Source organism: Terrapene carolina, unplaced genomic scaffold (genome assembly GCF_002925995.2).
Source record: "Terrapene carolina triunguis isolate 2854851 unplaced genomic scaffold, T_m_triunguis-2.0 Scaffold120, whole genome shotgun sequence".
Taxonomy (NCBI): Eukaryota; Metazoa; Chordata; order Testudines; family Emydidae; genus Terrapene; species Terrapene triunguis.
In genome coordinates this window covers 7162576-7177993 of record NW_020664471.1, presented here as the reverse complement: position 1 = coordinate 7177993, position 15418 = coordinate 7162576, and the positions used below count along the sequence as shown (strand labels likewise).

The 15418-nt window shown below is 41.8% G+C and overlaps 2 protein-coding genes across 2 annotated transcripts in view; one reads left to right on the top strand and one right to left on the bottom strand.

Annotated features, from left to right (window-relative positions):
- Positions 1-3798, top strand: part of ABCG5 (ATP binding cassette subfamily G member 5) — a 28252-nt gene extending 24454 nt beyond the window's left edge. Inside the window, exons 12-13 of the mRNA XM_024194018.2 lie at positions 760-872; positions 3602-3798. Of these exons, the coding sequence (XP_024049786.2) occupies positions 760-872; positions 3602-3798 (310 nt within the window). The remainder of the gene's footprint in view (positions 1-759; positions 873-3601) is intronic.
- Positions 3799-4112: 314 nt separating this feature from the next.
- Positions 4113-15418, bottom strand: part of DYNC2LI1 (dynein cytoplasmic 2 light intermediate chain 1) — a 59453-nt gene continuing 48147 nt past the window's right edge. The window contains exon 13 of the mRNA XM_026652571.2: positions 4113-5744. Within this exon, the coding sequence (XP_026508356.1) occupies positions 5682-5744 (63 nt within the window). The 3' untranslated portion in view covers positions 4113-5681. The remainder of the gene's footprint in view (positions 5745-15418) is intronic.

Genomic DNA, 15418 nt, shown 5'->3' with positions numbered 1-15418 from the left:
AGCTTTCGGGTAAAAAACCTCACTTCACGAAAGCTTATGCCCAAATAAATCTGTTAGTCTTCAAGGTGGGTTGTTGTTTTTGTGGATACTGACTAACATGGCTACCCCCAATACTTAATCTCTTCATTGTCTGTGAAGAGAATCAATACTGCCAGTAGGTCTTGGATTGCTGGACATTTCTGCAGCATTTGCTGTGTTGGATCATAAGGAGTTGTTTGGAAACTTGGTATGAGAGACAGGGAGTGCACACACTTGCTGAGTACAGTTACACTGAGCTGATCACAGACTCTGTTTGGATTCACATTATTAATTCTTTGTTTTGCAAGTATCTTTGGTAGTCCTCCAGGGCTTAATATTCACTCTGTGCCTACTTTAGAGGAAATGAAGTGAATACACATGGTAGACTTTTGTTATGCAAATAACACTCAGCACTCCTAGTAGTTCTTCCATTGTCATTTTATTAGGTTTTTTGATGACACAGCAACATGAATATAAATAAGTTGTAAAATTAATTGCTACTATACTTAAACAATTCATTACTGCATATCCTGACACTGTTAATGATCAATGGTCTCCTTAATAGGTCCTTCAACATTTGTCACAAATACAGTTTGTACTTGAAAATTGTGCAGGCAAATTAAGGAGGCTCTCTAAAACGTGGTTGTAAGGTGCTGAAAGGAGCTGTGCAATTATAAGTTTGGGTAGTATTGGTTCTTGAAATAACAGAAGCCCAATTTAACTAGTTTTTGTTTGTTCAAGGCGCACAGAAGACATGCCTACACCTTTTAAAGTTCTAAGTTACCTTACGTTCCAAAAATACAGCAGTGAGGTTCTTGCAGTCAATGAATTTTATGGATTAAACTTCACATGTGGTAAGTATTCACTGAGCCCCCTGAAACCCGTTGTAAATCAATTTAATGAAATATATGTTTAAATTTATACACATGCTAACAAAGAGTACTTGCCATACCTTTCTAAGCACCCCATACAACTTACAAATACAACATAATTAATAACTAAGCATAACAATTCATTATAAGGCAATATAAAGCAGTAAAACTTTTATAACCCACTGCTAGCAAACCATGCCACTCAAAAGCTTGAATCTCCCTCTCCCTCCAACAGTTCCCCACTCTTCAACTTCCACCACTTCCTCACACCCACAGGCTGTTTTCTTCCCCATGCATTTTAAAAGATGAGCTTTGCAGCAGGCCTTGAAGGTCATAAGATTTGTGCTATTTTGTAGATCATGTAGAGGAACCAAATCCAAAGTTGGGAGCCTTTGGAGAGAATGCCCTGTCAGCCACGATTTCTTGTTTATATCTATGGGGCATCAGCTTGAGCACCTCTGCTGATTTCAAATGCAGTGTAAGGCACCATGAGAGAGGTATTTAAGTTAGGCAATAATCTGTTTAGGGTTTTATAGGAAGGACTATGGCTCATAGTTGAAAGTAACTCATGTCAAATTAATCACTAATTTTTGATAGTGATCCTTTTCAATTATGGATTTTTTCAGTATGTTCTTCAGGCAGCCTGGCTTCACTGCCCAGGCCTCAGATTCTGCAGCAGTACCACTTCCTCCCAAGGAAGGAAGGCACATCTAGCTTCAGCAACTTATCTCCTTAGACCTTGGTTATTGCACTATTATCTAGGCACCCAAGAGCATCAGCCTACACTTCTGGCTTCCCTTGCTTCCTGACTGCAAGTTATGGTTCCCCAAAGCACTGCTTCCTGGCTTCATAGAACAGTGGAGAGAGTATCACCCTTCAATTAATTCCCCCTTGTGGGGTAAGGTAGAGTGCAAGAGGCAAGTGCAGGCGGGTTCTGGCAGGAAATGAAGACAAAATAAAAGGCTGGGCACCTGGCTCTCGCAAAATGGTGAATTCTGTGCAAAAAATGTCAGCTTCTGCTATTGTGGAGTTCACTAGGCCCTGAGCAAAATTAGTGGGGCAACTCACACCTCCGAGCTATTGTTTTAGACTTGCAGCAAATTGAGGAAGAGAACAGTGCAGCAGTTTGCACAGTTCACATTTCCACTGTTATCTCCAACTAGACTCACTAGAAACAATTTTTGAAAACAAAATCTGAGATTCTGGAGCAGTGTTGTGACCGGAGTGTGTGATAGGATGTACAAACCCCACACTGGGCAACAAGGGGGTTGTACAAACCCCACACTTGCAGCAAATACTCCATCTGCTGGAGGAATGAAAAGATAGGAATAAGCTCACTGGGTTAGCAGAGCTGGAAGAGAGCAGACTTGCAGCCCACAGCTCCAGCAGAGCAGAGGGAAGCCTAAGCACTCTGACACAGCTGTCCAAAGGGACCCACCCCAGAGACAACCAGAGAAGGAAGTTTCCTGCGGACCTTGGTCACTCCCTCTTACTTATTTTGGTTTGGATTTTCCCACCAGGGGAAAATCCTGGACTAAGCTTATGGGGGTGGAAGGTGAAGGAGAAGGGAGGGCAAGAGGAAGAGACCCAGGGAGGACAGCCTTAAGCAGCCTTGGTTGCCAGACTACTGGTAGCCAAAAGGGCCCTGGGTTGGAGCCCCATTGACTGGGAAGGCCTGGGCTCCCCTCCCCACAACCCCCTGGGCAGTCAGGGGTTGTGGCCATGACCACTAGGCCACACTTCCCAACTGGACCCCAAGTGAGGCGCATTACAAGGGGTGAAATTCTCCAACTATGGACACATGGGATCCTGTTTATAAGTGAAAATCAACACCTTTAACATCTCCTTGATGTTAGCGCAGATCATAACAAGATACTACATGCTCTAAGCGGACTGACACATTATATGCCAGCTTCAGTTTTGGATGGTTTTAAAATGTAGTCCCATATAGAGCATATTGCAGTAAGTAACCTTGAAGACAACAAAGGCATTCATCACAGCAATGATAATAATACCTTGCACTTTTCTGTAAGGATCTCAAAGTATTTCATAAATATTAATAAGCCTAAGTCAAACAACTTCCCAGTGCTTATGGGTCCTTGCAGACAGCATATTTGATGGGCCTTAAATCTTCCATTTGGTGTGAGTGAAACTAGTGACACTTCATTCCTCTCTTTAGAAAATGCAAAGCAGGTTAGACACAGAAACATGCAGAATGCCCCAATTGCCCATACACGGCAGATTGCCTGGGATGGGCACTGAGGAGCTCCTGGGAAGCCTGTCAGGGAAGGAAATCTGCTCAGCCACTCTGTGGGTATTACTCCAGTTTCAGGACCACAGTAAATTGCAGCAGCTGTATGAGCTGTGGCATTTGCATAGCAACAGATCTGCCAATATGCTCTCAAGTTTTGCTGTGAAGCAATAAGTCATTGCAGAGCTGAGTTCTGAGCATACAACGATTGTACAGCCTCTGCCCAGATTCTCCTGGAACAACACTGGCTCCACTATCGACAGTACTCTCCATCCCCACAGGAAGAGGAAGGAGTTGTGAACACATATGTTATATTAAAATAAATTGTAAGGCCAAGTATATTAAATAAAATTGAGGTGAGTAGAACGTGGGATCCAGGTGTTTAAATCAGTGCACCACTTACAGTAACTAGCCTGGCATGCTCTATAATATAATACAAAACCTTTTTTTTTTTTTGCAGGTGGCTCCAATGTTTCTCCTGGAGTTGGTGCATCATGTGTTTTCCCTCAGGGCATTCAATTCATTGAGACAACCTTTCCTGATGCAATGTCCAGGTTCACAACAGACTTCTTAATGCTATATGCTTTCCTACCCGCACTTGTCATTCTAGCAATTGTGAGTTTTAAAATAAGAGATATAATTATTGTCAGGCAATAACAACATTAGGAATTCTAAACTGGCTGTACAGTACTATATACCAAACCTTGCAGTATTTGAAAACATTATTTGGGCAAAGTAGTATCCATCATTTTGTTGTCTTTCTAAATTATAGTAAGTGAGGAGTGAATTACATTCACACTATTCATATATTTTTTCCTTTCAGTTAACAGTTTTAACTCGTGTTGGAAACAACATGTTAAATACTATGAACAAAACAGTAAACACTTAAAACTAAAAATTTTATATTTTTTTTTAATTCACAAAAATGTTTTAACATATTTGTAAGTGCACTTAATAAAGAGGTGCAGACACGGGAACAAATGTTATTTGCTTTGTTAGGGATTATTCTTGCAAGCTTGATGACCAAGGGGCACAGCAATATTTCCTCTAACAGCTGCACCTCACCTTTCACCCCCCCTCAATAAATAATGTTAAAATATCAAAGCATAATGTAATAGACATGGTAACTCAGTTGTGTGATAGGACTTCACTTCGGTCTTCAAGTTATTAATGCAAAGGGTGGAACTAAGATACTATAAAATTTGCACAGTCGAGTGTGAAGTAAAGTGAATGTCTGTGAATCTGTATATAAATTTAAGCTCAGAAATTGTGAAATTGCTCAGCACCTGTGACCAAATATGTAACATATAATAAACTATAACATTCCGAGAATGAAAAATTCATGTTAGATCATCCTGCCCAGCCCCTTTCCAGTTCAGCATAGTTCACCAAGAAATTTTCTTATGTGCTCCAGCCCAGTGGTTGTTCAACTGTTCATTTTTGTGGTAAGATGACATACCTCTCATGGGCCACCTCTTGTCTCAGTACCTCAATCCTCTATTGCTTGGTTCTCAAATATTTCATCCTGCTGATGGACAAAAGGCTGAGCTTTACTGGTTTATGTTAAGTTGTACTGTCTCCATCAATGACGTTTCCATCTTTTCAAATTGCACTAGAAGACTATGATATTGAACATTAGGAATACTTTCCTACCATTAATCTAAATTTCCTTTTATTAATGCACACAAATATCCCACAATCTGTGTATGGAGAGGTGGGGACTTATATTTACTGATAGTTAACACCTTTATTAAATTAGAGCATTAAATTTGACAAACCATAACAAACTATCACTTCCAGGATGGGTAGCAGAATGGTTCTCATTGTCCAGAAATCATAACAGTACTCAATTTTATTGGTGAGCAGGAGCCATAACATAGTTCTATGCAGAATGGGTATAGTCTTTGGGAATGTTCTCCTATACAAGATTAACAGAACCTGGTTTTAACTACATTATATCAGGCAGCTTGTATGAAAGTCTCTCTCTTATAGCACTTATCAATTAATGGGTAACTTAATACCTAAAATATGTATCTGCAAACTGGGAAACATCTGATTTTATACACATTATATTTTGTGTACACAGGTACAGCTCTGGGCTTGCAATAACCTGTTTGTGCCCTTAAATGCATATTTTATGTAGGAACTTAAAAAAACCAACAAAACATATGGCCTTAAGAGTCCCATTCCTCATATTTAAACCCATCCATGGGAATAATCTTTTTTAAATTTTCCAAAATCTACTTAAGTTTGATGATCCAGGTTCATTTTCTCACCAGAAAATATTTTCAGTTCACATGATAGTACATGAATTTAACTATTAATTTATAACAAGTTTTTTTTATAATTTAATAATAGATGCAATCATGATATATTAACTGTTTATTTATTGTATATTTGTTATTTGGTATTACATATTTTTCCAATTGTATAAAACACCAGTTTCAATTACTTTGTATAATACTCAAAAATGATGATTGATCTTAACATGTACAAAACATAAAATTAAAATCAGTGTGAGAGCTAAGCACTTATCTCAATCAAGATTCAAACTCCATTTCTTTCCAGGATTTAGAGGCATTTCTCTTATATTGTTCTAGTTCCTAAAACACAAACACATTTCAAAACACTTAGCATGGTACATCCCCAGTAAAATAATAATAAAATGCATACATCTGTAACTTTCCAATCTACCTGCAGTTTAAGGTTTCTAGCTATGTTTCTAAATCATACATTATCACAATTTGAAATAGTACAAGAAGAAATTTTGATCTTACTAAAAGTAAAAATGTTTAGCTTTAGAGGCTGACTAAGTTGCTGTCAGGAGAGAGAGCGAGATGTGATTTCCTCTCCTAGCTATTCACTTGCCAGGCCAGGACAGGCCAAGCCCCAAGTTGGAAGCACTGTAGAGACATGGAAATTTGCCACTATCTATTGAATATTCTTTAACTTTATTGCTTTGTTTGTGTCATAGAGCCCTAGATTACAATGGCAAAAGTAGTTTCTTATGCACGGTGTGCCAAATTCAGGACTTTATCCATTCCAAGCAGTGAACTGTGTACAGGGTACTGTCCATGAGAATCCTATGTGGGAAAGAAGCCATGTCACAGAGATTACTTTTACACATGACTGAAGTAATCCCTCCACAGCCCCAAAGCACTTCAATTGGTGGGGGTGGGATAAGGTTGCACACATGTGTGTGGAAGACCAGCTGAGTCACAAAACAATTAATCCACCCTTTTACCCATGCTAATTCATCAGGATCCTTTACCAAGCTGAAGCTTCACGGGGTGTGTGCATTCCCTCCAAATCAAGCCCTTGGCCTTCTTGTACGAGTTGTTCTGCTAGCAATAACTCTGTGGCCAGGGAGATGTAGCTAGATTTCCCTCTTCATTAGTATGCTCTATTTTGACCAGAAAGTAGTAGCCTGAAACATTTCTTAAAAGATCACAAAGGATTTATTTGACATGTGTACAGGAAGATTCTTCCCTCTACATTAATTTATTTTTTAATCAGCTATTCTGAATAATCCCTTTATGGGAATGAGATGTATACACCTGAATGTAAAAATAAGCAAAAACTAAAGAGGTAGCATTTCAGGAAGAAGTAAATCCCAGTCGGTACTGGGAAATCTTTAGGAAAAAAGCTTTGAGGAAAAGATTATTAAGAGCAGCAGTAAAAGTTGTTACTGTGAAGATATTAAAAAGGCAGGCACTTAGAGGCAATCACCACTACAGCATAAAGAACAATAGCCGGGTAGACAGATGGACCTACATGACCTTATTCCATCCAAAAATGTTACTATGAATTTTGATGCATATAAAAAGCTTTAGAAACATTAGCAAACAGCAGTTTTATCTTTTAGTTTCATGCAGTGATGCGTACCGTATGGCATCATAGTTCTTAAAGATTTATGAGCTGAGTTATTTCAAAGTCACTTCTTCTTTACATACACGACTCCAAGTTAGCTAAAGGATTGTATTATTCTAATTACAGCCATATAATTTTAGGTCTATGGTTATCTACTGTTTGCAATTTCAAAGATCAGTTATCCACCTGCTACTGCATTAGAGTGGCATGTTTAGCTACACCACACAGAAAAAATTCATTATGCTGGAAATTCCCATTTGCGTTTAATTAGTTTACATGAAATTTTGATATAGCACAGTTATAACTCACCAAACCACTGTAGTATTAGTTTTTAGACAGCAAAAAGACCTTCCTGCTATGTTTTCAAGGAAATACACTCTGTATCTGTGTTTTATGTTACAACTCTAATGTGAGGATAGCTGCTTGGAGTCTGAAGCAGGAAAGTCAGTGTAATGGCTCCCCTTTCTTGACTAGGATCTCTTCTGAAACTAAATGCCCAAGCCACAAGGAACCAAAAATCTACTGAGCCTTACCTCCCACGCAATCCTACTGCAATCAATGGGGTTGAAAGGGCTGCAAGTCAAAACAGATTTTTGTGCAAGCTCTCCTCATAGCTTAAGAATTCATGCAAAGGCAGTTGGTATGGCAGTCTATTAAAGGCAGCGTCAAGTAAGATTCTCAGCTGATTTAAACTGGCATAACTCCATAAACTTCAAGAAAAAGATGCTGATTTGCAAGAGCTGAAGAGACAGCCCTTCTATTTAAGTGAATAAGGGAACTTATTTTAAGTCTAGCAGGCCTGTTAATAATCAGGACTCACTAGTTTAACATGTTTTAAGAAGAAAAACAAAATAAGGCAGAGAGAGACAGAGAGTGCACTGGATTTCAGGCATCCTTTCTAAAACCAGATAAAGGGATAGAACAACAGTGCTAGAAACCTTTGCAAATTCCAGAGCCAGTCTGCAGGAACCACAGTTCAGTAACTCTTGTAAATGTGATTGGGGGTTGGGGAGTTCCAGTAGCTTGTGAGGATGGGTGGGAAATCAGAGAAAAAAAGGTGAACACAAACCAGTGATTAGTATGAGTACTGAGCAAGTGTCATATGATTGCTATCCTGATTTTAATGGTATGGACTAGATAAAACAATAGATGTTTCACAGGAGTTATTAAGGCAAATTGACATGAAAGCCACACTTGTTTGTGTTTAATAGAAATGATGGTCATGAGGCTTGTGGAGAATAATAGGAGACATAAGCTAAAATGATATAGGAATGGAGAAGATTTGTCCTAAAAAGGGAATATGGAAATAAAATATGAAGTAAATACATGCCCCTTTTGAGGAAAATGTACAACCTCAGAGTCTTGAATCTTCTTTTAATATAGATTTTTAAAGCTATTTTTAGTGGTTAAATCAAATGTTATTTCAGTACAACCTAACTAATCTGTACACCTGATAAAGTCACACAACCAAAAATTCTCTCTCCATACTTACCAAAGCCAGCATCTTTCATTATCAAGGGAGCCAGCATGCTGTCTGATGCAGATTCTTCAAACCCTTTGTTTTCCTGAAGGTTTGAGGCATTTTCCAATATCTTCAGGAAAATAGGTTTGTAGTAGTATTTTATAGTGTTTTGTAAGAAGGGGTGCTGCCATTTGCTTACCCCAAAAAGTTTTTGAAGATAGTGTCTGATTTTCAGGGAGGTGTTCTGTGTGTCTGATATTGGTTAAGCCACATGATCTCCATTTGCTTCAGTTAACCACTGTAGTTTTTTTTAAATCATATTCTTCTAAGAATCAATGGTTCAGATCTATTTATCATTTAGGTACTTTGGCCCTGATCCTTAAAAGGTATTTAGGTGCCGCCCTCCCTCTTTAGGCACCGAAGTCTATAATTTAGGTGCCACTGACATTTTCAAACCTACGGCTCAGCTGCTGCCTTAACCCTGTACCTTGGCTGAAAACTCTACTGGGCAGCAGGCTGCCTATGGGCTAAGGGTCAGTGTTAAGAGGAGCTACACCTAAGTATCTTTAAGGAACTGGGCTTCCCTGGATTCCAGTCTATTGATTTAGTCACCAGGCCAAGCCAAATAGTAAAGTGATGTTAACTGTAAAATATTATTTATACAGATATATCAAAATACAGCATGCAAAAAATTAAAAACACATGATGAAAGAATCCCAGAGTCAAGTGTTAAGTATTAAGGCCCTTGTAATAAGCCATTTCATGATAAGCTAAGCACCTTTCCAAATAAATTAATGAGAGTCATCAAGATGCACATTTGGAAATCCCTTGAATACAAGCAAACATTACAATATAAACCTAAAAGCTATTGGCATTTTATGCTCAAATCGCTAATTTCTAAGTACAGCTAACACACATACACAAGTCTCCATTATGATGGCACAACACTAGTATTTAAACACTCACTACGTATTCAGGAATTACAGCAACAGAAAATTCAGGGTACCCCATGACCTTCAAAGAGATCAATCCTATACCCCACACCTGGGGTGACCTTGAATAACTATACTGAGGTAAAAATTATAGTGCTTTTCTGCGCTAGGATTTTACAGAAATGGCTATCTCAAGTTACCTATCGTGATGTAAAAAACCACAACATTTTTGCGGTGAAGAAAAAGTCTTAGAGCTTCAAGTGTTGTTAGATAATGCATGCCTCTTCTATTGTGAAGAATTAAAAACCCATGGACTATTATAACAACCAAACTAATGCAACAGAACCTTGATAATTTGAACTAGTGACTAAGAGACGCATTGGAAATGTAAGTCAGTTTTGCAAACTAGCAAGTAAGTGAACAAATTTTAAAAGTACTCTGTTCCGATATTTTTGTCAACAGATATTTAGCTTTACCTAATTATAACTACAATTAACAGTAAACTTAATAAATGTAAAGAATATTTTGTAAAACTGATGAAATACCTCTGTGCAGAATCTGCTACTAAATCTTTGCTGAGTTGTGAGAAGATTCCACCAATGGCTCTGTGGATATGGGGAAAGCGGAGGACATGATATATCTTGACTTTAGCAAAGCTTTTGATACGATCTCCCACAGTATTTTTGCCAGCAAGTTAAAGAAGTATGGATTGGATGAATGGACTATAAGGTGGACAGAAAGCTGGCTAGATCATCAAGCTCAACGGGTAGTGATCAATGGCTCGATGTCTAGCTGGCAGCCGGTATCAAGCGGAGTGCCCCAGAGGTCGGTTCTGGGGCCGGTTTTGTTCAAAATCTTCATTAATGATCTGGATGATGGGATGGATTGCACTCTCAGCAAGTTCGCAGATGACACTAAGCTGGGGGGAGAGGTAGATATGCAGGAGGGCAGGGCTAGGGTCCAGAGTGACCTAGGCAAATTGGAGGATTGGGCCAAAAGAAAACTGATGACGTTCAACAAGGACAAGTACAGAGTCCTGCACTTAGGACGGAAGAATCCCATGCACTGCTACAGGCTGGGGACCGACTGGCTAAGTGGCAGTTCTGCAGAAAAGGACCTAGGGGTTATAGTAGAAGAGAAGCTGGATGAGAGACAACAGTGTGCCCTTGTTGCCAAGAAGGTTAATGGCATATTGGGCTGCATTGGTAGGAACATTGCCAGCAGATCGAGGGAAGTGATTATTCCCCTCTATTCGGTACTGGTGAGGCCACATCTGAAGTACTGCGTCCAGTTTTGGGCCCCCCACTACAGAAAGGATGTGGACAAATTGGAGAGAGTCCAGCAGAGGGCAACGAAAATGATTAGGGGGCTGGGGCACATGACTTATGAGGAGCGGCTGAGGGAACTGGGCTTATTTAGTCTGCAGAAGAAAAGAGTGAGGGGGGATTTGATAGCAGCCTTCAACTACCTGAAGGGGTGTTCCAAAGAGGATGGAGCTAGGCTGTTCTCAGTGGTGGCAGATGACAGAACAAGGAGCAATGGTCTCAAGTTGCAGCGGGGGAGGTCTAGGTTGGATATTAGGAAAACCTATTTCACTAGGAGGTGAAGCACTGGAATGGGTTACTTAGGAGGTGGTGGAATCTCCATCCTTAGAGGTTTTTAAGGCCCGGCGTGACAGAGTCCTGGCTGGGATGATTTAGTTGGGGTTGGTCCTGCTTTGAGCAGGGGGTTGGACTAGATGAGTTCCTCAGATGTCTTCCAACACTAATCTTCTATGATTTTTTGTGCAGATTAGTGACGTTCCAATCTATTTTACAAAATCAACATTAGAAAAGGAAGAATCTGATTATCTGATGAGAGTTTCAAACATATGGCTATCTGGTATAGTAACCTAGATTGGAGCATACTTGGCAAGTTACTCTCCATCATATCTTTACACCAATGGACAGGCAGAAAAAACATTAGGAAAGATATCTAAATTATTGTTTGCCACACCACTTTTTACAGTTTGCATGCTAAATGCTGGGATCCTGTCAATGCACTTAGCACAGAGGCAGCTAAAACAAAGTCTGCCTCTCTACTTCTTTGTGCCTTCTCACCATTCCATCCTGCTGCCTGATGCTACCATGGAAAAAGAGATCATTTTTGCCAAAAGGGTTCTAGTAGTTTAAATTTAATCTTTGTAAATAGAACTGTTACTTACACTATAGTAACTGGATCTTTAAGATGTGTTGTCCACACGTATTCCACTTTTAGTGCATATGTGCCCCAAGCACATGAGACTGGAAACTTTCTAAAAAGCGATGTTTGTTGGGGCTGCACCCTCTAGCACCCCATAGCCATGGGCTTAAAGGGACAGGTCAGCCACAGCCGTTCTCTAGTTCCTATACTAAGGGTGGGCTAACTACGGCCCTTTTAATCAGGCCCTTGAGCTACCGTCGGGGAGCGGGGCCGGGGGCTTGCCCCGCTCTGCGTGTGCTGTGGCTCCGCGTGGCTCCCGGAAGCAGCAGCATGTCCTGCCTCCTATGTGTAGGGGCAGCCAGGGGGCTCTGCATGCTGTCCCCACCCCAAGCGCTGGCTCTGCAGCTCCCATTGGTCGGGAACCGTGGCCAATGGGAGCTGCAGGGGTAGCGCCTGCAGATGGGGCAGCGCGCCAAGCTGCCTGGCTGCGCTGCTGCGCCTCCACGTAGGAGCTGGAGGGGGGACATGCCGCTGCTTCTGGGAACTGCTTGAGGTAAACGCCTCCCGTAGCCTGCACTCCTGCCACACACACGCCCATGCCCCAACCCTGCCCTTGATCCCCCTCCCGCCCTCCAAACCCTTTGGGTCCCAACCCAGAGCACCCCAGAGCCGGCACCCCCTCCCACACCTCAACCCCCAATTTTGTGAGCATTCATGGCCCACCATACAATTTCCATACCCAGATGTGGCTTTCAGGCCAAAAAGTTTACCCATCCCTGTCCTACTCTTAAAGAATACAAATTGACAATGACTCAATAGTAGCGGGAAGGGTTGGGGAATACATGTGGACAAAACATCTCAAAGAACCATAGTTATTGTAGGGTAAGTAACTGTTAGTTCTTACAATAATTGTTCATATGTATTCCACGTCTGGTGACTCACAAGCACTAACTAATGTCCTGGAGGTAAGTCTACCAGAATAATTACTTCAGGACAATTCGACCAAAGCAGGCATTTGACCTGGAGCCCCTTATCAAGGAGTAATGCTGCGTGAAGGTGTGAACTGAACTCCAGATAGCAACTTTATAAATCTGTGAAATTGAGATCCCTTGCAGTGATGCACCAGAGGCTGCTTAGCTTCTGGTGAAATTAGTCCTAACCTGCCCAGGCAGGTCTAAAAGGCCCACCTAGTAGTGCCTCAACATGTTCCAAAACCCATTTTGACAATCTTTGAGTGGAGATAGGTTGCTCCTTCATTCTGTCAGCAAAGGACAGGAACAGTCTAGAAGAATTCCCAAACTGCTTTTTTCTGTCCAGGTAATATGAGAGACACCTAACAATGTCCCAGGTATGAAATTTGGTTTCTCCCCCAATAGTCTGACGCTTGGGAAAGAAGACATGTAGGTGAATCATGTCATTAAGATGAAAGTCAGAAACCACTTTAGGTAAGTGAAGTCTCAGCCACTTTGTCCTTGTGGAATACTATGTATGGAGGCACCATAAGAGCTTGAATCTCTCCTATTCTGGTTGAGATAATGGCCACTTATAAAGACTGTCTTCATAGACAGACTGTACAAAGAATAGGACACCAGGGGTGTGAAGGGAGGATCCATCAAACTTGTTAAAACAATGTTGAGGTACCAGGAGCATGGGGGGTCAGGAAGTCTTGATCAAGCCGATTGAGAAACCTAGCCATGGTTGGATGGGAGAAGACGATATGGCCTTCCACAAACAGGTGATAAGTGGAGACAGCCAATAGTGTACTCTACTGAAGTGATCTGAATGCTCTAAAGTGAGCAGGTAGTCAAGGATGGCAGCAAATGGAGCTCCTAAAGGGGTTTGCTGCTTCTCTATAACCCAGATAGGGAATCTCTTCCATTTAGCAACACAGGAGCTGAATCTGTGCTGCTTCTTGTTCAGGTCAGATGTGAACAAGTCTATTCTCAGGTCCCCCTACTATCACGGACCAGGGTGTAGGAGGGTCACGTCTAGTGGTTGGAACAAGGCAGGCAGAGGAGCAATCACAGCTGTGGGCATAAGCATGGAGCAGCCACTGACCAATTGCCACTGCTGGGCTTAAGAGCAGTTGTGGCAATGCCCCCTAGCCAATCAGGTGATCTGGCCAAGTAGGGTTTCAGCTGCAATTAGGTAGCTGATCCCGGGCCCAGCTGCAGCCTGTCATTCCTGACACTCTCTCTCTCCCCACCAAGGGTGCCTCCTAGTGGGCCTAGGGCCTGGTTTCTCAGGATGAGCCCAGTGGAAGTCCTGTAGCAGTTCCAGGGTGTGAATGTTTTCAACCAGTTCTCAAGATTGGTCGTTTACACTGCAGCTCTCCCAGTCCACCAGGTACAGGAATTTTCCCCTAACTCACCTGGAGTCAAGGCATTGTTGGTCTAAATATTCTTCTTGCCCCCAAATGGTTATGGGCGCAGGTGGTGGGCTGGAACATATTCTCAGTATTGTGCTTAGGGAGGGAAATGTGAAATACCAGATGGATCTTGAGCTAAGCGGGTATTTGCAGCTTGAAGGCTATAGGACCAACTTATTCCAAGATTATGAATGGACCCAGGTACTGGTGATCGAGTTTGGCTGACAGGCAGGCCAACGTGAGGTTCCAGGTAGACAGCCAGACATTGTCCCCCACGGCTAGGCTGGGGGCAGTCCAACGACCCTTGTCAGCATGATGTTTGTAAGTTTCCTTTGTGTATTTCAATTACTCCTTGAGCTCTTGGTGTACTTGGCCCAGGTGGACAGCCCAGTCTTCAGCTGCATGTACTGAGGCATTTGTGGGTACATCAGGATCAAACCCAGGAAAGAAACTGTAGCTTGCCAAGAATGGACTTTGTTGGGTTGAGGCATGGGTTGCATTGTTATAGGTGAATTCCACATAGTGGAGCAGAGAAAAACAGGCATCCCTTTTGGAAATTCAAGAAACAACATAAGTACTGTTCTAGAATCTGGTTGACTCATTCCATTTGCCCAGTAGTCTGCAGGTGGTAGGCAGATGAGGTGAGGGACTCTCTTCGACCAAAAATGGGAGACAAACTGAGGGCATCAGTCTGACACGATGCCAATTGGTAGCCCACAGTTGCGGAAGATATTCTACAGAAAAAGGTGTGCGTTTCTGGGGCAGTAGGGATGCAGCGGCATGGAACAAAATGTGTTGTTTGGCTTGGGAGATCGACCACAACTAGAATCACCGTGCACTCGTGATAGCAAGGCAGCTTCAAAATAAAGTCTATAGATTCATTAGGCCAGGCTAGAGGGGGAATGGGCAAAGGCTGGAGATGGCCAAGCAGTTTTGAGCATGGGCTCTTGGTTCACGACTAAAGATCACAAGCCCTTACATACTCCTTGATACATACCTGTAGGCCAGGCCACCAGAAATTCTGCAATATCAGGTCCCACATCTTGGATTTGTCAAAGTAACACATAAGCAGCATGTCATGACATAGTTTCAGGAACTGGAGTCTAGGCTGACTCTCCGGAATATAAATACAGTCCTTGTGGTAGAGGCGATCCTGTGGTCTGAGTTCAGAGCCAGACTGGGCATCTGTGTTATCCAGCTCTGGCAGATCATAGTCATGAAGGGGTCATGGGGCAGCTGAGAATGGATGGATGACATTAGATTTCTGTCAACTGAGCCGTTGACAAAGTTGGACCCTTTAAAGATTGTAGAGGGAAGTTCCTCGCCAGGCTCAAGGTACTCCTCTTTGAAGGACAGGGGGATCTACTTTCTCATTTCTAACCCCTGAGTGATAGATTACAACGAAAAGACAAATTGGGCAAAAAAGAGATACCAGTGGATCTGGCATTGATTGGGGCAGCTGCC